Here is a 27,145-nt window from a genome sequence, read left to right as displayed (position 1 = left end):
CAACTCCTCTTGCCAGACAGGCTTCTGTCTACTCTCCCTTCCAAGAACTCAGGAACCATATCAGACCTCCGTACCTCAACCAGAGGGCCAAGGAGTCAGTCACTCATGCAGCCTCCTGAACCTCAGGACTCCACTAGGCCAGCTCTTTGCTGGCTCATTACAGGTTAAAGCTGATGACGGTGCCCCAGTGCTCCGAGGCCCCTAGGAACCTCAGCATCCCTTGTAGGATCCCATAACCTCAACCCTACTGCCATGAATCACCTCTTTGACGGTCTCTTTAGACACTGATATTAAAATATGTTTTCCTTTAGTAACAAATTTTTCAGAAATGAACAGAAAGCTATTCTAAGTGCAAGTCAAATGCCTGCTAATCATCTTTACTCACAGAAATATGACTTTCAAATGCAATTTTCAGACATTACATAGCATGTGTCCGGGTGGTCACTCTAAACAGAGTTTGAGGCTTTAAATAGGCCTTAAGAGTAGATGGCTCACTATGTATACTCAGTATGTATACTCAGTATGTATACTCAAAATTGCTGGGTTTTATAGACAATTAGGGTCCCATATCTGGGGAAATACCTCCATCCTAGACAAATGGTGCAGTGGTTTGAACAAGCATGGCTCCCATAGGCTCATATATTTACATGCTTTGTCCTCAATGGGACTGTTTGGCGAGGAAGAGGAGATGTGGCCTTGAAGGAGGTGTGTCACTGAGGGTGGGCTTTGAGGTTTCAAAAGTCCTGGCTAACTCTCTCCACCTTCAACTTGTGGCTAAGATACAAGCTCTCGGCTACTGCCACAGCCTCCTGCCTGCTTGTCTGCTGGCCTCTCTCTTCCACAATGGCCATGGACTCGCCATCAAAACTTCAGGCCCCAGATGTAAATGCTTTAGTATAAGTTGCGTTGGTCATGGTGTTTTGTCACAGGAAATGAAGAGTAACTAAGACAAGTGAAAACAACTGGCCAACCTAGTTCTTCTTGTGCTTTCTTGCAGGAGCAGGGCTCTGCTGAGTTCCAGAATCCATAAAACCACCAAGAATGGACAGAAATGTCTGAGTGCTTTCCATGAGCCTGGCCCTCCACTGAGCTCTCTGCCTGTGTCGCCTCAGGGATCTGTCACCACCACCACTGACAGCTCATCACCATTAGCCTCATTTCATAGATGACCAGAAGGAGACATTCTGAGGGCTCAAAGTGTTCAAGGTCATAGTGTATGACTGAGACAACCGTGGAGCCCAAAGTCAGAACTCTGAGCTGAGCCTGCTCCTTACACGCCTGTGTGCTTCTTCTTAGAACAGAGACGCCATCTGCATCTGACTCAATTCCACAAGGAAGACTTGTCTTGGAACCAAAAGGCATATTAGGGATGATGTTTTAACCCTGTGGTCACAGGACTGAAACTGAGAAAGGATCCTGTCCTTTATTGCCAGCCTCACAGTGCAAGAGTCAACAAAATAGAGAAGAGATTAGGCATCTTTAGAAAGTCAAAGATAAAATTCTGTGGACCCCTCATCTCAGAATTAGAGACTTTAACAGAAAAAAAAGCCACAACATTCAACACTAGACACATCCGTGAACTCAAAAGCAACCCCACCTGATGGTGTGAGCATCAACTTCACCCCCAGTGACTTGTAAGAGCAATCTCCTGTTCAAGAAAAAAATATTTTTCTCTAGACTGTGGGATCTTCTGGGGCCACAGAGAGGCAAAGGGCACAGCCTGAGGTTTGGGGGCACAGCTGCCCTGAGCTGCAAGGTCTCTTGCCCAAACAGCATCCTCTCTCCCATACTTCTTGTTGTCAGAAGAATAGCCTAGCATTCAGTACAGTACCACACTAGGTTAGGAACCCGAACTCTTGCATGAATGAGTTCACAGCCAAATCCTTGAATCTCCACAAAATCAAATTTATTACGTAATCTATGGGACTACCATGTCTTCCTGGCGGGATTATAAAATGTAAATGGCATCCTAAAACTCTCCCCAAAAATGTTCCCATGGAGGTTTCCAAAGGCAGGTTTTCCATCCGGGCTTAGTATTGATGACTATGCTCTTCAATGTGGATCACAAATGTGCCCACATCCTAAGACTGTTAAGGAGACGGGGTGAGTGACAATTAGTACAGCCCTGACAACTGCCTGGCTCATCTGAAGTACCTAAAGGATACAAGTGTGTCACCACTTTCTATTTGGCAGTCATTCCCCTCATGCATTTATTCCCGGGAGGTTCGCTATGAATCCTTCAAGCTCTGAGACACACCCTGGTGCACCTGTGTTTTTCCTAACTCTTGCGTCGGGTCCCTATTATTATCCCTCTCCCAACCATCATTTCGCCACACAGCCTGGCATCTCGTGTTTTCTACTTCCCATTCCGACAGCAGCCAACTGCTCTTCTCTTCTATACACTCTGAGTGGTTGGAAACCATCCTTCCAAGAGACCCTGCGCCCCTCCTGTCACATGCTAATGCCGCCTGTTCTGACGGAGCTGCAGCTAAAAATGAGCAAACCTGGAAACATTCTGTTCCATGTCCTGGTCCTAGAGATTCCATAACTCGTTCTCTTTGAGGGAAAAAATGGATAGTATCAAAGAACTAAATAGTTCAATAGAAAAAAAGATAGTTTTTTAAATATACTTCCATCAAAGCCTTTAAGTGATTTTATTTTCATGACAAAGTTTTTTCTCTAAATCCCAAGGTCAAGAATCAACAATAATACATGGAATTCGAGGGGTTCAGGTGATGCCTCTGCAGTTAAGAGCACTGTTGGTCGTCCAGAGGACCCGGGCTGGGTCCCAGCACCCACATGGAGGCTCCCAACCATTTGTGGCTCTAGTTTCAGGGGAGTCAACAGCCTCTTTTCATCTTTACGGCACAGCACAAAAGGGGCACACAGACATACATACAAGCAGAAATATTCACACGCAGAGAAAATAAAATTTTAAAGGAAATTTAAACATGGACGCTAAGCCAGACATAGTAGCTCACGTTTAATTTCAGCTCCTGGGAAGCAGAGGCAGGAGGATTACACGTGCAAGACCAACAGGGGACTGCATAGTGAGTTCTAGGTTTGTCTAAGCTACAAAATGGAATCCTTTCTCCAAAATAAATCATAAAAACCCAGAAGGGAGCCAGGGTGATGGTCCAATTGTTAAAGTGCTTGCTACACAAACATGAAGACTGGAGTTCAGATCCTTAGCACCTACCTAAAGAGAATAAATCCAGGTGCAATGGTGTGCATCTGTAACCCCAACATTGAGGGGGTGGGGTAGAGAAGGGTAGATCCCTGGGGCTTCCTGGTCAGTCAGTCTAGCCAAATCTCTACAGTCCAGGTCGAAGGAGAGACGCTGGGTCAATAATTAAGGTGGAGAGCGACTTGGGAAGAAATTCAACATTGACCTGTAGCCTATGCGCATGCGCGCGCACACACACACACACGCATGCATACACTAGCCTCCACATGTGTGTGTCCAAGAATATACACATACTACCCTCCACATGTGTTTGTCAACATACACACATAGACATACACACATGCACTTACACACACATGCATACACTAGCCTCCACATGTCTGTGTCCAAATACACACTCACACTGCCCTCCACATGTGTGTGTCCACATGCACACATGCACTTACACACGAGAGAGAGAAAGAGAGAGAGAGAGAGAGAGAGAGAGAGAGAGAGAGAACAGAAAAGAAACAAACAAACATAGAAGTCACCAGGTCATTAACAGATGCAAAAGCTGCCCAGCTTTACAGCATCAAACAACAAGGAGACTGAGTCAAAAAGCCTTATTAGGACCCGGATGATCCCAGAGCCAAACGCTGTCCCATCTGCTATGTCTAAACAGTGATGACATCTGTTCCGTGGAGGTGCTGAGAGAGAAGTGGGTAGAAAGAGAGGACAGCTGTTGCACCTCATAAGCTCCCCACAGACCACCATGGAGTCATACTGTCTCCATGTTCCTACAACAGGTTCTACCTCTCTCCTGAGCTGATGCGGCAATACTGGAACACACTCCCCATGCCCCCCAGAAACCAACATTACAACCTTAAAATGAGGCTTTCAACATAGGAAACAAAATCCAAATTGATTTTTGAAAAGATGATGGGAGAAAACAGTAAATGTACTCTAAATCCTTATCAACTGTTGTTCTAACAGATTTTAAACTCCACAGACATCATTTAAGATTCATTTTTATTCCTGAGTCAGTGTATATGACTGGGTGTTAGCATGTGCATGTGCATGCAGTGCCCTTGCAGGCCAGAAGAGGGCATAAGATCCCCTGGAACTGGAGTCACAGGAAGTTGTGAGAGGCCTGGTGAGGGTTTGGGGGAAGTAAAATGGGGTCCCCTGCAAGAGCAGCAAATCCACTTGCCCACTGAGCCATCTCTCCAGCCAGCCACTCCCCAGTATTACTTCTTACGAGGCTAATTTCGGTCTTGAGCTACTATAAAGAAAAGTGTAATTAACACCTATCTTCTTCCCTATCAAAAATTATCAACTTGTTTTTAACAAATCTATTTTGAATACATTTCCCTTTTCAGAAAGAAATAATATTACAGACAAATCCAAAATGCCCTTAGCCAGTATCCTACTTCCATTTCTTTCCTGTCTCTTCTAAGAGATAAAGCCATCTATCTGCTTCTAGTACTTGAATTATTTTAACACACTTCAATAATTACTACTTATCTGACTGTTTCACCCATAAGATCAGCTGTTGTCTGCCCGCAGGGGAGGATGCAGACTTGTAGATGCCGAGTTTGGTCCATAAACCAGAAGAACCTGTTGTCTATAATATTGCTTAAGTAAATGCTCAAATTATTGCCATGAAACCACCCACAATGCCGCTGTAACAAGGCAATGGCATCTGGGCGGTGGTGGCACACGCCTTTCATCTCAGGACTCAGGGGGAGGCAGAGGCAGGCTGACCTCTGGGTGTTTGAAGCCAGCCTGGTCTACAGAGCTAGTTTTAAGACAGTCTGGGCTACACAGAGAAACCCTGTCTCAAAAAAAAAAAGGGGAAAGAAAGAAAGAAAGAAAGAAAGAAAGAAAGAAAGAAAGAAAGAAAGAAAGAAAGAAAGAAAGAAAGAAGAGAAAGAAAGAAAGAAAGAAAGAAAGAAAGAAAGAAAGAAAGAAGAGAAAGAAACAAGAAAGAAAAGCAAAGCAAAGCTAAACACTGGCTGCAGCTACAGTATAAAAAGGGCTGACCCAGTGATGATGTCATGCATAGCTATGCATACCAGAAAAGGCCAGACCAAAGTAGACTTCACCTCTCTTAGCTTCAGTGGGCACCTTACTTTTAAGAAAATATGCTTTGGAACTTAATAAAGAACTGGTAGAAATTTTGGTAACAAGCACACAGACTTGGTGAAACAGCTCTACAACCATGCCACTGGCATCTGAAACAGGACGACAACAAAGGGCACACCCTAATACCCAGATGCCCATCAAGAATCTCTGTGCCAAGGCAGAAATCAATGAGATAACCTGTCTAAAACATGAGAAACATAGGAGAAGCTGAGTCTCATGGAGTTTATCTGCTGTCCTCAATCTAACCACTGGGACTAGCATGATTTAAAAAATAATAAAAGTCTGAGCCTAAGGCAATGAGCCCAAGGCAAAGTTCCTAGACTCTTCTGTGTGAGATAAAGCAAGGAGTAGGATAAAAGATCTCCAAGAAAGCCAAAGCCCTCAAAGAGATGTCTGAGGCTGAAGCCAAAAGCCCATGGGTCATAAAGATGCTTCTGGATAAACATCTGGAAAGGACGCCTTGGAAGGAGGCAGTAACCAGGACCCTGAGCCCCAGAAGGAGCAGATGACCAGCATTTCTTCTGGGATAAATGATAGCTGTCAAGGTTTTCCAGGTGAGAGGAAACAGAACTGAGAAACGCATCTGCAATAGCAATATGGAGAGTACACGCAAGGGGATTGAAATATGCTTTTTATACAGGGGAAGGTAAAGACAACAAAGACAAGAAACTTGAATTCATCTAGTTCTCCTCAAAAATGACTCAGGTTACAGTTTTCAACTAATGAACATTTTAAAATACATGTACAGTTTTCAGAGGCAGCAGTGACCTTGAGGCTATGGAGTTTGTTCAAATTAGTGACATTCTACCACCAGAAATGGTGTCGGGGAGGTCAAGTCCAGAAATGCTACTTTGCTACTAGGAATAGATACCGTCTGAGTAGAAAATGTAAAAGTCACATTGGGAAGTCTATCAGATAAACACACACATACACACACACATGTGCACACACACGTATACACATATGTATACATATACAAATGTGTGTATATGCATGTATATGCGCATATACATGTGTATATACATGTGTGTGTTATATGTGTTTATATGTGCATATACATATATGTGTATATGACTTGTGTTTGAAGCAAAGAGTAGTCCCACACTTAGATGCAGTTAAGGGTTTTTGCACTGCTAAGCTGTGCATCTCAAGAGTTAAAAGCTCTGCCTTCCCTCACCTCTAGTAGGTTCCATAGTTCCCGAGTAAACCTAATTATAACAGCCTCAAGACAACACAATGAAAGCACCAGAGAGCTGGCCCCTGCTTTGTTCCACACGATTTTGTTTAGGGAACGATAACCATCCTGAAGCAGAGCCAGCTGAGATGTGGGGCGACAGTTGGCAACGCCTAGCTTCTCGAAGGCTCGAAGCTTCGGGAAGATAACTGGTCACCCTTCCCACCCCCACCCCACTCTGGTGTGAGACAGTCTAATCTTGGCCTGGTGTCTTCCCCACATGACCACTCACACACTCCCTGTCACAAGAGGTAAAATTAAAGAGATGATAAACACGCATCAAACAGAAGAAAGGTGGACGGAATAAGTTAATAACAGCTAAGGCAGTCAGAGCTCAACAAAACGGGGAAAGGATTAGCCACGGAAATGACTGTGACCTCAACATTGATATGGCAGAGCAGGGCAGCACCCTTGACAGAGGTGTGGTATGGACAGCTGTACAGGCTTTGTGTAACCGCATGCAGCATCCTTAACCTAGACATCACAGAACCATAAGAGGAGGAGCATCTCTACAGTCAGATTTAGACGGACTGAAGAAAACAGGAAAGCAACAAGAAATTGCTCTAAAATTCCAGCATCCCAAAGGGAAGACTAACCAAGCAACTCCTGAGACACACAACTTAAGGCATCTGAGAGCATGCCTTCTCTGGGGTCATTTCCTGCTATCCTGCTTGAAGATAGCAAGTAACACCTGCCAGTCTCCATAACAACGTGAGCCAATTCCTATGCTAAATCTCCAAATATAACATCTGTATATGTATATATATAGAATATATTGTAGTATGATGTATATTAATAACAATTGTAACTATATTATGTGAAATAGTAGTTACTGATGTTAATACAATTTTAGTATAGTATAATAATGTCACAAGTAATTTTTAGATAATTTAGTTAAATATGACTATAGATGATAATATATAATTATAAAATAATGAATATATGTAAATAAAAATATGTAGGATAAATGTACATAGAGAGAGCCTATCATATATCTTCTAGTATATTCTATTGATTCTCTGTCTTTGGAGGGACCTGACTAATTCAACTCCTTTGTGCAGTTTCCTCTCCTTGAGTGTAGGTTGGACCCAGCTTCTTGTCTCTTTCAAAAGAACGCAGTAAAAATAGTGGGATGTCACTTCCAAAATTAGGTTACAAAAGACTGTAGCTTCCACCTTAAAGAGGCGCTCTCCTGCCCTAGCCACTCAATCAATCTGCCCAAGCCAGCTGCCGAGCTGCGAGCTGTCCCACGCCAAGAGTGGCCCACATGGGAAGGGCTGGAGCACAGCCTCCAGCACAGGAGAAACCAAGCTTGCCAGGCAGTGGTTCAATCCCACAGCAACCTTCTGGGAAACCCAGGAAGCAGAGCCTCTTCCACGGAAGTTCAATTCCAGAAGCTATCACTGATACCTTGACTGAATCAACAGAGAGGAGAGGGCGCAGCCATGCACACAGATTCTTGTTGCATAAAGAAATGGGGAGACAACAAACCCGGCCTGGTTCGCAGCAGCAAATGACACAGTTCCCTCTTAGGGTGAGACTTACGAGTTTTCCTTCTTTCCTGAAAGTTTTGGCACCCAGTGAACACTGGCAGGGGTCCCCAGCACCAGACTCAAGCATGGAGGGGCCGGTTCCTAGATGCCTAAGGAAAAAAGAAGCTGTGGCGTCAATTTCTAGGCTATACTAATTTAAGCACAGAGTGTGACAATGTGACAAACATTTTAATTAGATTAATAAGTTCTCACATTTAAACCAACTTTATAAAATCCAAGAGATAAATGATTGTGGGTATGTTTAGATGTCTTTCTTCTCGATTCCTGACTTTACCAGATGTCTATCTGTTTTATCCTGTTCTAGGCTAGAGTTCAAACAAAAATCACAAATGTGCATCCCATGTTTTGATGTCTTCAGGACTCTTTAAATAACACCCAGAGTCAGACTACCTAGAAGTGAACCTGAGACCCAGCCTACCATCACAGAAAAATAAGGGCTGTCAAAGATGTCTGCAGATCGTGAGAAAAGATTCCCTGCCCAAACTGTGGTCATGTAAGCAGAAAAAGCCATCATTATTGTCATTTGAGGAGGTCAAGATCATCCAACATCAGGTACTTTTTAATTTTTTTTTCTGTTTGCTGATATGGGTTTGTTTATGAATTCACTTATTCATCTTCACTCAATAATAGAGAGACAAATGAATGGCACCCCTGAGATGAATCCACCACCACCTGCCATGCAAGACCAATGACTCAGAAAAACAAGTTCTGGTCTCATGACCATTTTCAGACCCAAGGGAACCAAAGAGGAGGGAGACGGAATCTGGGCTGTTCTGGGAAACTGACTTGAAGGATTGTCTGAAGCAAGAGCTGGGGATGAGCCCCATCCTGCCTGAGGTGAGTTCAGAACAGCAAAATGGCCAAAACTGATTTCAGATCAGCATACGAATCAGACGTGGTGGATGGAGAAGAGGAAGGTCTACCGCTTGGGCTATAGAGACAGATCCTATATCCAAAACCATGGGTTGGGGATGTAGTTCAGTGATGGATCACTTGCCTAGCATGTGCAAGGCCCTGGGTTTGATCCCTAGAACACACATACATAGAGAGAGAGGAAGAGAGAGAGAGAGAGAGAGAGAGAGAGAGAGAGAGAGAGAGAGAGCATTCTTCCAGAGAGTTGATGGAAGCCCCTAAAAAAGATAGGCAGGAAATCAATATGGAGCTCACTTTCTCAGCTCTGTAGCTGTTTATCTTGGCTGGAAACCTAGGGGCCAAAACGCTCTACACCTGTCCTTATCTGGTGAGCATATACACTCCTGCTAAATGGCCGTATCCTTGGCTCAGTACGGAAGGAAATGCCTGAACGATTATCTCCCCTTGGCCACCCATATCCCACCACCAAACCACAACACCTACAAAGGACCAGCATCTTCATTGTCGGTTGGCATTGCCAAGCAGTGTTCGAAGAGGCTGCTTCAACCTTCACTACCCAACAATGCACAGAGCCATCTAATCGTTCGGGTTCTTTGCCAAAACTTGATTGCTTTAACTATTTTAACTGTTGCCAAAGCAATGAGTAGGGAGGCAACTAGTTCAGAGATTTGATTCACAGATTGGAGAGAATAAAAGGGGCAGACCTTGCAAATAGCCCATGCAGCAGTGTGTTTTGGAAACTGATGAGAGAGAAGTCACACCAAGACCATGATCCTCTTGGGCACCCAGTGTCATTCCCATTTTACAGATGTGGAAGCAGAGGAATGGCTCCTCAAGGTCACACTACACATTTGGGCAAAATTGAATGCTCCTGGCTTAACAATTTTATTCTACAACATTCTGCCCACTGTAAGTATATTATACTAACATCTTCCATTAGTTCCTAGAGTTGAACGACCATGGCCATCTCCCAGGGATCACGTATTTCCACCATTCCAAAATGTTCTCTCACATCAACGTGCTGGAAACCCTTTCTCGTGCCCAACCTGGGCAACCAATGTTCTCAGTCTCCATAGGTTTGCCTTTTCTGAGCCTCCCATACAATATGAAAGACATCTAGACACTTTAACTTGGTGTACAATTTCTGATATATGCCCTATCATCTATCTGAAATTGGTTCCCTTTATTATAGCAACACCCGATTCCATGGATTTGCCAGTCACATGGGTTACTTTCCATTCAGGGTGACTATGAATAATACTTCTGTGAGCATGCACGGTCCCATCTTTCTCTGGACATATTTTCATCCTAAAAGTGTGGGAGCTTCATCCTACGGCAGGTGCAGGTTTAATGTTTTAAAGAAAATGCCAAACTCCTCACCAAAATGCTTTTTACTGCTTTTCATTGCCTCCAGCACCCAATAAAACAATTTAAGGCGAATAGTCAAAAAGCACAAAGGCCTGTGCGCACACGCCACTCACGTGCAGTGGCTGGATGTGCAAGTGAGACACATTCTGTCCACAACCCTGCAGGCCCATGAGCATTTATTAGTGACTCACCGGAGATCGATCCAACGGGGCTCCTGAGCAGCCCTCCTTGTGTATGCTTACAGGGAAAGCCAAGTGACACCCCACTGAAATCTGAGGGCAAAACAGCCCTAGCGGTCATTATTTATTGCACACATTGCTCCCGTCCATCTCTCTGCTCTATTTATTCCAATAGATTTGAGATAGGTCCACTGCAGGGGGATCTGTGTCCAGAATCCTACTTGACCTTCTGTGTTTTCTTTATGACATGAAACTCTTAGTCATAGGCAATAAATTCTTCTCTCTCTCTCTCTCTCTCTCTCTCTCTCTCTCTCTCTCTCTCTCTCCGCCCCCCCAGGTAAATAAAAGCACTCAGCAAGCTCATACAAGTTCTATGACCCCTACCTAGTCCCCCTGACTCACCTGAACTCAATGCAACAGATCAGAGTTTACCGCCGTCCCTTTCAACTACATCTTATTGCTATTAATCCTTTCAAAGCCTTCCCCACCCCCTCTTACAGATGCCATAAGATGCCCTAACTGCTTTCTCATATTCACACAGCGCTGGCTTCTAAACCTAACTCTATTATGAGTTTGCAAATCTCATAACACCTGTTGGACAGGGCTTGTTTCCATATGCTTTTTTTTTTAATTTTCTCTTTGTGATACCCCAGCCTACTACATGTTTTCTTAGCCTTGGCAAATTTATCGGCTTCCCAAACTGTCTTCTCCTCACCTCCACCCCGGCCCACCAAGCACCAGGCACTTTATTTCTAGGGTTGACAGAAGATAAGAACAGAGACAGGGGCTGAGCCTGACCTCAAAGGAGGGACGTGTGTGCAAGGTGCAAGGTGGTGAGGGGAACAGTGACACGTCCGCACACACAGCTGGATTTTTAAACGGATGCCCATTAAAGGCAACATGTGCTTAAAACTGAACGCTTCTTTCACAAACCTTGGGACGACCAAAGTGGCTAGTGTCCTCTGCTGGAAAGTTCCATTTGAAATCGCTTTCTGAAAACAGTAGCAGGGAATCGAGGAGCCCCCCCCCCCACTTTAAAAAAATAAATAAAGGAAGGAAAACTAAAAAGCATCACGAAAATCCAGCCACCTCTGTGTCGAGCTTCATTTAGCTTGGCAGAAGCATCCCAGTCCAACTTGGGCACACACCGAAACCCACACCAATGCCAAGGGAGAGTAATGGACTCAGCTCCCATTCTGGACGGAGAACCCACTCTTCCCTGGCTCTTCATGCATCTCCACACTAGTCCTCACAGGATCCAGCGAGGCAGCTCTAATTACCCGTACTTTGCAGATAAGAAGCTGAAGGTTCGAGAAGATAAACAACCTGTCCAATCTTGGCACTGCTAGCTCAAAGGGCAGAAGTGGGATTCCAACCACGAATGCCAGGCGCCAACCCTCACTCTTTCCCCCCAGGTCCCATCGGCTCCCAAACACAATCCCCCCCTTCCCCATCCTGGTTGCTTCAGGACCCTGCCATCTCTTCATCATCATCGATAAATATTTATCAAGGACCACTGCCGACATAGCAAGGCTCTTGTTTCCACAGCAACACGCAGTCAGAGAGTCATGGGAGTATCCCGTGCTTGAAAGAATGATGCTGTAATGTCCTCTGATCGTGGCTCGGAAAGGTGACAGTTACACTACTTCAGGCGACACAGTCTCAGCTGGCAATGTGAAGCCTGTGGAAACTGCTTAGAATAAACAAGAAGGAACTGAAATGGAAGAGAAGGAGACGGGCTGTAAGGTGGTCTGCATTTATTTCATGTTTGCTATTGTTGGCGGAACAGAATCAAAGCCAGGTTTTCACATTAATTGTTCTTTTATTAGGAAACAAATCCAGCAATCCAGAACAGAACGCAAAATTCAGCTGAACTGAAAACGGTTCCCCAGAGGTGTCTGGCAGCGACTATGAAGTTAAATGACTACATTGTTTCCAACTGCCACCGTGAGTCAGTCCCCTTTAAGATCTGGGTTTAACTCACAATACTGATAATAAATAGACTAATTATCCCCTTATCTGTTTACTTAATCGTCTACTTCCCTCGTGCCAAATCGGGTTTGCTGTTTACTATTATTATAATATTATAATACTTTTTCTTTTACTATCATCCCTCACCCCCCCCCCAAAAAAAAGTGGTGGCTCATGAAACATATCAGCGCGAGGAAGGAGTAAATTGCCTTTGATGACAGCTTCCGACTCTGGCTTTTGGACACTGTGACCAACAGTCACAGCAAAACCCATCATCCCTCTGTGTCCTAGATGTAAGCTTACAAATGGAAATTGCTTTCGAGACCAGGGATCTTCAGATCAAAGGAATATGGAGAACACACTACTGGGTTTTAAAATGCATTATTTACTCAGACTTGCCGAAAGTTTAAAATAAGATGCTTCAAAAGAGACCAAAGTTATAATCATAGCAAATTTGGATTCCAACAATACTACAATGAGAAATAAAACAAGAAGATAAGTCCGCTCTAACGGGTGAACAGTTGCAAAACAACGCATCGAGAATTACAGATGTTCATAAGGAAAACCCGGGAAGAATCTAGTTTAAAACGATCTAGTTAGCATTAACGTAGAGAGAGGATGAGACTTGTATAGAAAACAGATCCCCATTTCCATAAAAGAGCGGGGCTTGGTATGCACCAAGTCACCAAGACAAGCTAATCCCACTCCTTTAAGGAGCCCGGGAACAGCGCAGCCGCTTGCTAAATATATGCTATTGTAGCTTTGCAAAAGCTATGGGCCCAGGTAGAACCAAAGGAAACATATGGCGCCTTCACAGTCGATTTCTTTCCCAAACTGTACTCCACGATTGCTTTTCTTCCCCGTGTGTTCCTAACAGCAAACAAAGAAAAGGTGCTTCCTTCTCACACTTCCCTAAATGTTTTAACAAAAGGCTGCTGAATAAACACATTACTCATTTAAAAATTGAACCGAAGTTCTGTCCCTGAGATGAAAGCAGCTCGATTTGCATTTAACAGCTGTGGGCGAGCGCCACCTTGCGGGAGTAGGAGGAACGGGCGCGCATTCAGCCCTGGACAGCTTTCTGGAGCTGGTTCTGGGTTTACAGCTGCTAACCCAAAAAAGGTCTGAGACTCGTGGTGGAATGTTTTCGATTCGGTTCCTGCTGCGGCAATGTGAGTACTCGTGCGGCTGGACAGCCAAGCCTTGGAGAATACTTTAATCAGAATCATAAAATCATACCCGGGTCCTCAGGACTGCCCCCAAGCATCCTTCTGCCACCTCCCTAACACAGCACACCTAAGGCAGACCCCAAAGTGAGGGAAAGGAGCTGTGCAGCATCTTCAGAATAGTGCTGCGGCTGCCTCTCTTCTCTCCCTTGTCCCTGCCTCTCAGCATCACACATCTTAAAAAAAGAGTCTTCCTCAACCAACTTCCCTGGCACGGAAACAATCCGTCCTTTCTCAAACATCCTGTGCCCAGTTTCCATTTTAGCATTAAGCCAGGGAAGAAAACCTAAGACATTTCCAACGGAGCATCGCTCCGGAAGGTCTTATTTCAAACGCAGCCCCTTTAAAGACCTTCACTTCCAGCAGGTTCTCTGTCTTTCCTTTCTCTTTCTTCCGTCCCTGATTTCTTATGTGAGCACAGCTGTTGCTTAGCAATCCCAAAGGAGCCCTTTCCTAAGTCCGGCGGACTTGCCTCAACCTGTCCCGACCCTGCAACATCAGCTTAATGTGGTCCTTTTAAAACCAAAGATGCTAAGAAACTTCGAGGTGATTTTGAATTCGGAGGCATGCCTACATCGCCTCCCATCTCTCCTTCCCTCTTTGGGGGACTCCGGGGTGGAAGCCCTACCAGTGGAATTTTCGTGATTAGATAGACCCTCGGTACTGCTCTTCTCAGCTTAACTCACCACTAGGAAGACACCGGAAAGACTCTAGGGAACTAGCTGCCTGCCTATGGGCAAACCAAAACACAGTGTCCCGAAGTTTTCAGAAACCCATTAGCTCACTGATCAAAGCCACTCGACTTAAAGGACCTTAGTAATGTAACCCATTACTCTGGATAGCGCCACGAGGTGAAGTGGGGCTTTGCTGTGCGGGTCACTCACAGAAAGGCTCCCATGGGAACCTCCGGCGGCTAAGGACAGGCTAAGGGGAGCAGCGTGTTTAGAAAAAGACTGGATGTTCTTCAGTGTCTCCGAGGAGAAAGAAAAAGCCACCGCCCTGGCAGCCTGGGCCTGCTAGGGAACCTGTGTTCCCCACTCCAAGAGCGCGCGCAGCCCGAGAAGCTGCCAGGGTGACAGTGCTCCCCGCCGGGAGAAAAGCGGCGCCTCATCCCGCCGCCCCAAAACACTCGAGTGACAGGTTCCGACAAGTGGGAGGCAGCAAGTGGAAATATTCGCAACAACCGCGGAAAGTTACTCCCGCCCGGGGGTGGGGGAGAGAGGCAGGAAAGTAAGGCGACAAGGGGACCGGGGGAAACTGGCGCAGGACCTGGCACGCCTGGTCGAAGCAACTGCGTTCGGAGGCTGGGACCGGACTCGGGCCACTCGGTCCCAACCTCTCCTGCCCATCGTACCCAACTTTCTCCTCCGAGGCTGCAGGAAAGGGCGCGGGGCCCGAGGGGAGCCGGGCGGTCGCACTCACCTGCGGCGCTCTGCGCTCGGGCGCCGGGCAGCGGCGACCGCTGCAGCCCCAGGAGCAGGAGCCGGAGCAGGCAGAGGGCAAGCGCACCGAGGCTCCCCATCCGGACGGCGAGCAGCTCAGCCCCTACCCGCGGGCGCCGGGGCCGGGACTCGAGCGGGCACGGGGTGGCCCCGCATCGCCGGCGCGGCTGCAGCCAGTGCGCGCCGCTGGGCTCCCCGGGCTGCCTCAGCTCTGTCTGCAGGAGCCAGCGCTGCTGCGCTCCGAGCCCAGGCGCGGCGCGAACTGAGGCGCGAGGCTGGGCGGGGGCGGGACGCGGGGGCCGGGGGGCGGTGTCCCCCGAGTCCTAACGCCGCCGCCGTCGCCGCCGCCCGCCCGGGCGCTCCGCCTCGGACGCGCACACACACCCTCGCGCGCACGCCCGCGCCTGGCACACGCCCGCGGCTGCCACTCGCGGACTCCCCCACGCACCCTCTCCCAGGCTGGCCGACTCAGGGCCGTTCGCGCAGTCACGCGCGTACACACATCGCTCCTGCACCCACAGGATCCGCGGGGTACTCGCCGCTTTGCCCTACACCACGCCGCCCAGCCGAGCATCCTCCACAGGCTACCCTGCGGGGGCGCAGGTACGAGGCGATGGGGGAGGAGAGAAACCTGGAACAGCCTTTGAAGTAGGGGTGGGGGAACAGGTGACGGGGGGGGGGGTACAGTGAGAAATGAAGGGGAAGAGGGCGGCTGATCAACTCTAGATGCGGCGGGGCTGTGAATTTCGGGAGGGGGGTGCTTCTTGGCAAAGCTGGGGACCGCTGTTGAAGGGTCTCTGGCACACCCTGAGATTCTCCCTTATATTCATATTCTCTCTCCTTTTCTTTCCCTTTCTCTCTTTTCCTCCCTCTCTTTCCTCTTTCCTATCATCTAGTCAGCAGTTCAACACACCCCACCGTAATCACAGCATCTCTTTCTCTTGTCCCTAACCCCGCACCACCCCCACACGGGTGTGGGGACATCACCCCCTTCTCTAGCTGCCTCCCATATTCTTCCCTTCTTAAGAAATAGAACCATATAGCTTTTCCCTTTTTTTGTCCTTGTCTGAACAAAGACCTGGTTGGGGCTGAAAACCTAAAGCCATAGATCATAGGGCAATGCCTGTCACAGCCCACAGGCCAGGGCTCAGGGATCCCATGGCAGAGACTGCCACCAGGGTAAGGGTGTGAGTCTTGTATCTAAAAGCCAGGAGGACACCCAGAGATGCTGAAGGGACTCCCACTTTGTAAGGACTTTGCTACCTGTCCAAAGCCTTCCTTCCCCTCCACTCCTTTGCATCCCAAATCACAAGAGGGAGCTGAGAGATGGACTTTAACCCAGAATCCCTGGTACCCCACTTTTGGGGTCCCTCCCCGGCTACATTCAACTTCCAGGGGCTCTGGGTTGGAGTTACTTTGGTAGTGAACGTGCACAAAGCCTCGCTGGTACCCAGGTCTGCCTAGAAAGGCAATTTTATTGAACATGAGCTCATTTATGCCTCCTGGCCCACACTTGTAATTCCAGGCAAAGGCTTCCCCCAGGCTCAGAACCACCTCCCCCACCTCCCCAGCCATCACTTCCCTGAAGATACTAACCTATCCAATGACCAGCTCCTCCCTCACTTGTCTGGTCAAAGCACTCTCCCAGGGGCGAGAACCCACTTCCTCACCCCAAATCCTGCTTCTCAGGCCTCACTCCAGGGAAAGGGGTATGTTATCTGTCTGTGCAGGGAGCCTAGGAATTAGACCTTTTGCAAGCCGCCTTGGAGGTCCCTAAAATTTTTGCTAATATTGATGATGCACTTGGCTGGGTACCACAGCCTTTGCTAGTTTCTGATGCCACAGGATGCTTGGCCCCTGGGAACGATGGGAAGGAGGATCCCCTCTGCTCAGAGCTAAACCACCAACTGTTTGATCCAGCCAACCTCTGTGGAGGCCTCGCCTTAGGTGGATGAGTTATAATACAGCCTCTGGAAAGAAACCTGACTCCATCCCACATCCGTGATTCAGTCCTGGCTGATGGCAGAGACTGACCCAGAAGAGATGGAGGCGGTCTCTAAGCCACAAGGGAGTTTGGTGTCATGCCTATAACTTGTCCCAGCTCCCTTGGGCTCCTGCCAACTCATTTCTCTCTTGGACATTCTAAGTAGAAAATAGCAGTTCTCGGGACCTCTTCCAGGCACACACCCTCCCTCTCCTGCCTGAGCCTATCCTGCAGGAAGTTCTATCACTATAACCAAGGTTCCAAAGTCTGAATGGGGGTCACATGGCCCCCAAGGAAAATAATTCTATTTCTTGGTGACAGACTAATGGAACATGACCTGGCTTGCCCAGATCTTGCTTGCCCAGGTACAGGATCACAAACCAGGGTCCTCTTGCTGTTTCATTCACTGCTCTGGTTCTCAGGCCCTGTGCTCCACCTACTGACTGGTGAGCTTTGGCATCTGGCCTCACTGCAACACTGTGCCAACCATGCCCTCTGCCTGGAAGATCCATCCTGCCTCACTTCCCTGGTAAACTCACCCACAGATGTAAGTTTCTCCTTGAGAAATTTGGTCAGCAGACCTGTTGTCAAGGCCCCCTGTGTGCACCACCTGGGAGAGGCCATCTCTCCACTCATCTGCCCAGGAGGACAGTTCCCAAAATGCATCTGTATGCCTCACAGAGGGCTGTGGGCATAGGAGCTTGAAGGAAGGGGTATAGCAGGAGCTGGTCCCCAGGCAATGGTGCTTTAAGTATTTTTCCTAGAACCAATTTCTCAGAGGGCCAGGGTTCAGAGAGCTCCAGGGTCGACTCCAGACTTCCTGCATGGGCAGCCACAGAGAGGTGAGGGGTATCAGGTTAGGAAGGAAAAGCACCAATTGACTCCATCAGCCTGCCCAGCCACAGTGTGCCTTCATCTTGGCCCCTAGCTCAAGGCAGACTCTGTACCAGTGCTGAAGAAAGGGTGGGGCCTTGAAGGTGTCTTGTAATGGTAGAGGGAGGGGACAGTCCACTGAGCTCACCTCCCAGTGCTGCTCACTTGGCCTCTTGGCCTCTGGGCCATTATTCCATCAGCCCCACAGGATGCTTAGCAAGGCCTTTAGAAGCCTTGGCTTCCCTATCTTCACAGTGACTTGCCTTCCAACCCTAGCAGGGCTCAACTGAGTCCGTCCAGATATTGTCCCTTCAGGTCCCTTCTTCTGGGCAGTTTCCAAGAAGTGGGAAACCTGGTGCACCTGAGGGGCACCTGCCCTGAGCGCTGGGTCCCATGGGGCTGCGCTGCAGTCTGAGCAACAGGTGTGACTTCTGCCCTCCTGGATAAAGAGAACCCAAAGAAGACAGTAACACACGGAAACGGGTTCATCTCCAGCCTCGGCTGACCCCAATGCCGCCCAGCCCACCAGTGAAAAGGCGAGTGATGTGGCTCATGTCTTATCCCCATTTTACAGATGAGAAAACTGAGACAAGGAGAACAAAAGCCTTGTGGAAAGAGATGCTAGATGTCCCCACACACGCCATGAATAGCTGCACTCCTCTTTCTCAGACATGAGTAGTCACTGGCTACTTACGTTAGAAATCATAATTTCAGTCTGAACCTCTCTAATTTCAGGTTCTCAGAGGCTACAAATGTTAGCAGCTGCCAAATGCCACAACTATAGAAAACTCTATAGCTCTATGACAGAGGTTGCCACAACTCTCCAAAATCTGACCCATTATCCATGTTGTAAAGTTTGTGTGTGTGTGTGTGTGTGTGTGTGTGTGTGTGTGTCATAGCCATACATAGTTCCTTACACACTACCTATAGATACTTTTTTTTAAACATAAATGTCTGTTAGCACTGCTATAGAGCAGAGGTGAGCAAACCACAGGCCATGACTCATATCTGACCTACTGCTTACTTTTATTAATAAAGTTTTATTGGCACACAAACTCATTTATTTGTTGGCATATTGCATTTGCCTGCTCCTATTTTGCATAGGCAGCCATGCCATTACTGTCCTTACCTTTAGAGAAAAAAAAAGGTATGCCTCTCTTTAGATAAAAGTCTCACAGGAGAGTCTGACACCATTGACCTAAAACTCATTTGCAAATGGGGAACATCTCTCTCTTCCCCTCCCTCCCCCCCTCTCCGGGGAACACTTTTATTACAAGTGTTCAAGCCCCACCCTAACCCCACGGAAATACTTGGAGTGGAGCCTGAGAATCTTGGCGTTGGACAGCCTGCCAGGGGATTCTGATACATGCTCAGATTGGGAATCTCTGTTTTAACACACTCTCAAAGGAAGTGCCAGTAAGCTCGGATGCTCATGGACTCCCATGGGTAATAGAAAACTTGAGAACAATGTCAGCAGAGAGGCCATACGCTGTTTGCTCTTCCTGGAATGAACCTCTGACAGCCCGAACACAGACCTGTGCCAACCAAGAGATACCCATGTGGGTGCCCAGGCCCCACCGCCTGCGGGTCCCACCCTCCCGAGGAGTTGTCAGCGCCTTTGGAGCAGCCTCCACACATAAATTCATGGACCAGCTGTCTCTTTTAATCTGGTTGCAAGATGAAACCATTAATAGATGTCAGACATATTGGCAATGATCTCTTCATTAATAATTTCCTCCTTTCCGAGGGAAAAAAAATTAGTAACAAGCAATCATCAATAATTCAGAAATACAAGTTAACCTTTCTATTAGCGGAGTCGCCGTGCACACAGTACACACTCAGAGCCAGGAGTTCTGGCTGGAGCTGTGTTTTGATGGTAGAGATATTAATATGCATTAATGCTGTCTGTTAAGACCAAATATAAATAAGCCAACTGCAGCTTAGAACTCACAAGCATGCTTCAAGCGTGACCTCCTGACCCAGCCATTGGGTTCTGGAAAGGGGTGGATCAGTCAGTTGTCTTGCTGTCTAAGAGAAGGCCTTTATGAAGAAACCCATGTTTAGCTGGAGACCCCTGTGGGTAGAACGATCTCCCCTAGACCGGACTAGCCATGCTGCGGTATGATCTCCCCCTCCTAAGTTGGCTCTTCCCCCTGAGAACACTCAGTCCAGACACAGGTAAACACTCTTGGAGTCCACATCCGCTTCCTTTGGCTGTCATCCCCAGGACTGCCTTACCTGGCTCCTCTTCTCAGTGGCTGCATTTGCATGCCGCCCTCTCCAGGGAGGTCTCAGCATCTACCCACTCCTCACATCTCCATTCATTACCACAAACCCGCCGCTTTCCCTCTCCAAATCTGTTTTCCCATCTGTGAAATCGGAGTGATTATCCTCACCTCACTAAGCTGATGGTGAGAATTAAGTAAGGCATGAACGTAAACACACCTAGAATACGGCCTGGCCTACTCAAGGGATCCTTTCCCGCCCTTTCTTCCTTCTCCAAGTCTGAGGGTTACCATCCCAGCCTTGACTCCCAGACACCTGGATGGCAGCTTAGCATGGAGAGCCAGATGCTTGCTCTTCGAGCCAAAACACCGGTACATGGGTCCAGACCATTGGCAAGTAGACCCGGGCATCCTGAATTTATAGCTCGGACTGCATCTCTGCATCCTGCCCAAGGGGAGTCTGTGAAGCAGCTGCTTCTCTTAATTAAAAAGGAAGCTGAGAAATGTACCATGGACACTCACCACTCACATTGGCCTGGACACTGCTGGACAGTGGGGGATGTCCCCACCCACAGGTGACTCCATCCTCAGCTCATGCTGAGAGGCCATGCAGCATGCTGGGGACAGGGCGGTACTCAAGTCTGAGTCTTGTTTCTAGCCAAGTGGCTTTCCTGATTAAGTTAGGGAGAAAACGCCAGTGCTCACACAGTTGGAGCCTGGAGCCCTGGAGTTGGATATGCCCCATTTAGTGTGTGTGTGTGTGTGTGTGTGTGTGTGTGTGTGTGTGTGTGTTTGATTTGGGTTTTTTGTTGTTGTATTTATTTATTTGTTTTGAGACAGGCCTTCTCTATGTGGCCCCTGCTTATTCTGGAATTCACTCTGTAGGCCATGCTGTCCTTGAACTCAGAGATTCACCTGCTTCTACCTCTCAAATGCTGGGATTAAAGGCTTCGCCACCACCACTTGGCATGTATCTTTTTAGAGCCTAAAAGTTTCTTGGGATTCTCAGTCCTTTTACAAGCTCCTAACTAGAAATCCAGATTCCAGAAGGTTCCAGATAGGGATGGAACTCATCACAATGAATCCTGAATGTGTTACTCCTCTCTGTCTACTAAAATTCTACCTTTAGCTCCTTGTTGCCTCTATGGTTATCCTGCCCAACCCTTCTCCAAACAGAAGCCATGATGGTTGTTTAGAAGATGCTCCACAAGTGTTCACTTACCAGCTTAGAACCCACACTACTGCCCTGCTGCCCACAGCATGAAGTCCACAACCCTAACCACAACCAGCAGGACCCTCCAGTGGCTGGGCAGCCTTCCTGTGCCCAACTCTCCCTAATACCCCCACCCAGGAAAGTCTTCATCAAATAGAGAAGGAAGGACATTCAGGGAACTGGAATAGCCTAGGCAAATGCTTGGAGACCTGAAAGACTATGTGTTCAAAGAGACCAAGACATGCTTGGCAGTGGTGGTGCATGCCTTTAATCCCAGCACTCGGAAGGCAGAGGCAGGTGAGTTCGAGACCAGCCTGGTTTACAAGAGCTAGTTCCAGGACAGGCTCCAAAGCTACAGAAAAACCCTGTCTTGGAAAAAGAAAGAAAGACGGAGAGAGACACAGAGACAGAGAAAAAGAAAGAAAAAGAAAGGAAGGAAGGAAGGAATGAAAGAAGGAAGGAAGGAAGGAAGGAAGGAAGGAAGGAAGGAAGGAAGGAAGGCAGGCAGGCAGGCAGGCAGGCCAGGACATACTAAAGGCCTTTAGTGATGGTTGTTGCTCCGGTTTTATTTGCTGTATACCTTGTTCAAACATGCCCTTTACTCCAAGCCGCATGAGACAGATTCCCATTCCTCCCTCTGTGCTTTTGCCTGTGCAGCCCACTCTCTCTGGGACTCCAGAGTCAAAATCTTTATCTGGTCATCTGGTACCTTCAAGGATCAGCTTTGGGCAGCATCATCCATGGGCTAGGCTGTTTGAATCTCCCTCCACCTCCTTGCAGTAGTCTCCCATCTCTACAAATGTGGCGGTATCTGAGAGACCAAGACAGTGTCTCTTACACCTTCAGCTCTCCAAACCAGACCCAGCTAACACTCAGTAACTGACGCTTAGGACCATAGCCAAGTTTACCTGCCAACAGCAAATACATTCAGCATGAATTATCCCTCCCTCCAATAGCCATGCCCGTTTATGAAGATCTGCAAGGAGGCAAATGCATTCGAAAGGACCCATAGTCTGGCTCTCAGGTATAAAGGATGAGTTCCAGAGCGACACTTTCCAGCTGCCCCAAGTCCTAGGAATCAAATATTCTTGGTAAGGATCCAAGAGTTCTCAGTCACCTCATGCTCACAAACCCAGGACTTTGCCCTGTGTATCAGGCTGAGCCCAGGGAACTCTCATTAAAGAACATTGAGAGGCTGACTCTGTTCAGGATGACAGACACAACGAGGACTTTACTGAGGTCAGACTCTCAAAAGCACCTCCCGGAGAACAGCCATGATGAAGGGGTCAGAGATTGAGGCTGAGTCTTTCCCCTCCCCCCCCCGCTCCCTCCCCCTCCGCCTCACTCTTCCTCTTCCCTTTCCCTTCCCCTCCTTTTTCTTTCTTCCCTTTTCTCTCCTGTCTTAGCTATCCTTCTCCGGGTGAGTAGTTTGAGAAACTGAACAATGACCTCTCTGAATATCATCTTCACAGATTGGTACCCTCATCAAGAAATGCAACCTTCCGGGGATGGAAAGATGGCTCCCTCGGTGTTGCAAGCCCAAGAACCTGAGCTACATATTCAGAGTCCACATTTAGAAAAACAAAGCCAGGTGTCGGGGCTGGTGCAAAGGCTCAGTGGGTAAAGGCACTTGCCTTGCCTGGAGGTCTGAATTTGATCCGAAGAATCCATATAAAAGTGAGAAGAGCCGACTGCACATCCTAAGTCATTGTCCACCTCTGTGTATAGACAGCCTCTATGACAACTGAGCCCAGAAGACTGAGAGGAGCAGGGAGGGTGTTTTTCTCCCAGTGTTCCTAGACATCGATTAAGTCGCATGACAAGATGCCCCTGAACCTCTGCAGTATGTGACCAAAGCAACCTAGTCAGCTACCCAGGGTCTGCACCCTCTGTCTCCTCTTCTCCGTGTAACATCCATCCATACTCACAAAGACTGTATGATTTCTACACAGCCTCCCTTTTCTCTAGCCAAACCCTGTATGTTATCTTTTCAAACATGGCTTTAACTAGTCAGTGACGCCACAGCTAACCCAGTAGAACAAATATAATTCTTAAGTTCCAGGAAACAGGTTTTTCCTCCTTATGGACTATTTTATTGTACTGTGTAGAAATACATTTCACCCAGAATCCTGCCAGTGAAGTCATCACCTGTCCACGTGACCCAACTGGGAGAAAGGTGGAGAAGTCTCAAGCTCACGGAGATGGCTCACAAGTATCACAGGTCAGGCTCCCCACATTTATTCAGTCAGTCTCCTGCCACATAAAATGTTGACAAACCACTATGTGTACAAGCTAAAACTTCCTAATAACTGGAGGCAACTGGTTGAAATGGCCGTGAAGAATTGAGGTTGCCAACTTGGCATATAGAGACACACAAACACCTGCTACCTGGGAACAGAGATGGGCTACCTTATCTGCAAGCCTGTCTCCAGAATGACATGTTCGGTGATTGGCTGGAGGACAGAGTGCCCTGTGTTCTGAGGAGGGGGCTGAAAGACCGGGCAGGGGTGTGCAATATTCCTTTACTGAAAACATTGCAATCGCTCTCTGACGCTGGGGGCCTAAACATGGCTCCTCAGTGTTGGTTTTGCTCCCACTCCATTGTTACTGATGGTCAGGAGTTTCTGTGTGCTTTCTCTGAGCCATGTGGTCATCATCAGCCCCATACTCCACCTGCTCTTTCCATGTACTGGTGGGGAAACTGAGGCACAGGACATCCGGTGACTAGGAACTGCTGCTGGTTTGAAGTGTTATTTTCCTTTCCTCAGGTCCTGGACCTTCTAAGTCACTGGGATTGCATCTCCCAATCATGGGCCAAGAGCATTTGAGTCAGCGGGGATCTCAGAGCCCTTCAATCTCAAGCCCCCTTTTATTTTACAGACGTTTCTACAGAACCTGAGCAATATGCAAAAAACAGATATGATCCAGTTCACCCAGCAGCCAGAACCCCTGTAATAAGTTCTGAGCCCTCTTTTCCCGAGAGCAGGAGAATGCGCAGTCATGACTTGAACTGATTCTGTTTTTCCTCGGCCCTTGCTTTCTGGATGCCTCAGCCCTCACAGATGCACAACAGTATCCTCCCAAACAACCACCATCTTCCTAGAACAACAGTGTCTGATCATCACAGCTGGGCTGACTGCTGACCTTCTCTCGCTGAAGCAGGGGAGGGGGGGGGGGAGTTACTGGACTCTCAGCTTCCATCCCCTCCCAGACATTGTAATGCAATTTAGCCTTAACTACACATGGCCTTGAAGTACATAGGCTGGGGACTAGGGGAGGGGGCTCTATCTGTGCAACCATGGGGGATCCATCATCTCTGCTAGGTTTAAATTTCCTAATCCATCTGCTCTGGAATCACCCACATTCCCGTGTGTAACCCCTTACCATACAAAAGTCAAATAAACTCCTCGTCTCCCAGTGGGTGAATTTGGTGGGGGTCATGCCTTGGGTTGTTGTTGAGACATTCACCTCTCCCTTGGGAAAAGAATTTTAGCAATACTCACCTACCCCACAGACAATTGAGACATGATCATGATCACGGAAAGCACCCGGTACCAAAACACGTCCCCAGGTTGACAAGGGTCAATGCCTCCCCAGGACTTGGTGGAGTCAAAGTCTTTCCTTCTGGAGCCTGGGTTTGAGACTGATCAGTCTATCTAATTCTTGTTTCCTGGGAGAAGAACGTCAGTGTCCCCATGAATGTCTTAAAATGAAACACGTGAAATTGTGCAACCTCTCCATAATTGGGCTTCTGTATCCAGATGGGATTCCAGAAACAATCAGCAATTGACAAACGTTAAATATTTCCTCACAGCTAATAATGTGCCCCGCCCCATCCCCGTCTCTTTCCTTCTCTAACTCTTCTCACATGAATTTATTTTCTATTTGAAAGCCAATCTCGCTGGTTATTAGATATTCTCCCTGCTGTCACTATCAGTAAATTATTAAACAGCTGACCAAGCTTTGTTTTAAAATGATTCTCTTATGAAGCTCGGTGATATATTTGCCATGAATACTGAATGGCGCCCAGGTCTCTAAGGACACGGGAATGATTTCTATTTACTACCTTTTGCAAAATGTGTAGCAATTAGCAGCAAGAGCTTGACTTGGATCACAGTGAGTAGAAATGCCTGTAGCTCACTTCCCGTGGCTTCCTTCCTTCCTGATGATCCTGGCTGGGAGAAGCATGTTCAGCACTGAAGCCATGTCAAGACTGTGTATCCTTGCCTTCCTCATTCCTCACGTTCTTTCCAGACTTGCCACAACTGTAGGAATCCTTGCCTGAGTCAATTTCCATTTTAAGAAAGGGAACCGGAACTGGAGAGGTGACTGGGTGGGTGATTAAGAGCTCTTGTTGCTCTTCCGGAGGTCCCAAGTTTGATTCCCAGCACCACATCAAGTAGCTTAAAACCCTCTGTAACTCCAGCTCCAGGGAATTTGATGCCCTCTTCTGAGCCTCCTGGGCATGCATAAACTCATCACACACACACACACACACACACACACACACACACACACAACTAAATATTTTTAAAAGGGAAGAAGTCTGATGGAGAGCAAGAAAACAGTTGCCCTGTCTGTATATCTGTTGTTCCAACTGCAGGGCAGAAGTCCTCAAGGACTCTAGTGAAAACAGAGTAGGGGAAAAAGGAACTGGCATCCAGTTAGTTTCTTACTTCCCACTGACCACTGCGTCTGTCCAGATGGGCTGTGTTATGAGCAACAGAGACCTAAGCCAAAGAGGAAATGTGTTGACTTCCCTCGCCAAACAGCAGTCGATGAGTGAAGGCCTAACCGTGGAAAATAGACGTGCTTCGGGTCCTGACAACAGAGGCCATGCAATGCAGGAAAGTAGTTACAAGGATGGCAAGGGGAGTGAGAGGCTGGCAGGAGACTGGCAGGTAACCTAGATGTGTCAGGGTTGCTGGGCTGGCCTGAAGCTAAGAAGGGGTTAAAGCATGCCTAAAACCCTGGACTTTCTCACCCTGTGAGCAGCAGGAGTTTCACTGTTCCCCTGCCTTGCTGGATGTCACCAGGCTCCAGCAGGTAGCCTTCTCCTGCCAAGGACGTGCCCCACTGCATATAGCAAGCAATCATGAACTCATGCATCTCCAAGGCTGCAAGGACTGGCGGACTGGTTGCTGTTAATCTGATCGCTGAAATGTCCTGGGCTGGACTTCCTTTCTTTTCTGTGTGACCTTTGAAGATTCCTTTCCGTGGCCCCTGTTGCTTCTGAGTATGCAAATGAGGCACCTTCCATATTCTTGCCCCAACCAATAACATACCACCCCATGGATCCAACCGGCCATTCTCCCTGGGGTGTAACTCTTCCCTGCCCCCTCCTAATAAACCAGCTGTCCGCCAGCAGGGTCTCCCATCTTGCCACTTCTCAGGATTGTCCTTCAGCCCCACGACCCCCAGCTGTGCTTGGTCCTGCTTTGCTCTGCCGCCCCCACCCCCAGCTCAGTGTGCAGTAGTCTGACTATACCAGGACAAAGCCGTACTCAAACCTGGCAAGGGGAAAAGAAGTTAAGAATGAAAGTCTGGGAGCCCAGAAGGTATTAATGAATGGAAACTGGCACCTCACCAGGTGTGCCCAGGGGAAACTGAAATCAATGAGGCTCTCCGTTGGTCAAAGCACCGGAAGCCAGCTTACAAGGCAGTCTGGGGAAAGTCAACAGCAGGGGCTAGTC

General features: G+C 47.8%; 1 protein-coding gene and 1 long non-coding RNA gene across 13 annotated transcripts in view; one reads left to right on the top strand and one right to left on the bottom strand.

Moving 5' to 3' along the window:
• The window catches only part of Ptprt (protein tyrosine phosphatase receptor type T), a 1,106,759-nt gene extending 1,091,478 nt beyond the window's left edge, over positions 1-15,281 (bottom strand). For 2 of the 12 annotated variants that reach the window (XM_085697062.2, XM_085697064.2), the window contains exon 1: positions 15,138-15,279. In XM_085697062.2, coding sequence (XP_085553188.2) covers positions 15,138-15,237 — 100 coding nt within the window. In that variant the 5' untranslated portion in view covers positions 15,238-15,279. Of the gene's footprint in view, positions 1-15,137 lie in introns of all 12 variants that reach the window. The other 10 variants (XM_085697071.2, XM_085697068.2, XM_085697065.2 and 7 more) reach the window with 7 other exon arrangements.
• A 278-nt stretch (positions 15,282-15,559) lies between these two features.
• On the top strand, positions 15,560-24,882 carry LOC146892762 (uncharacterized). Its single transcript, XR_015004267.2, has 2 exons — positions 15,560-15,760; positions 22,925-24,882. It is a non-coding gene; the product is annotated as an uncharacterized LOC146892762 (long non-coding RNA).
• Positions 24,883-27,145: the final 2,263 nt, after the last annotated feature.

The sequence above is a fragment of the Myodes glareolus genome, chromosome 10 (genome assembly GCF_982192425.1).
Source record: "Myodes glareolus chromosome 10, mMyoGla1.1, whole genome shotgun sequence".
NCBI lineage: Eukaryota > Metazoa > Chordata > Mammalia > Rodentia > Cricetidae > Myodes > Myodes glareolus.
Note: the sequence above shows the minus strand (reverse complement) of the source record. Positions and strands in the feature narration are given on the sequence as shown.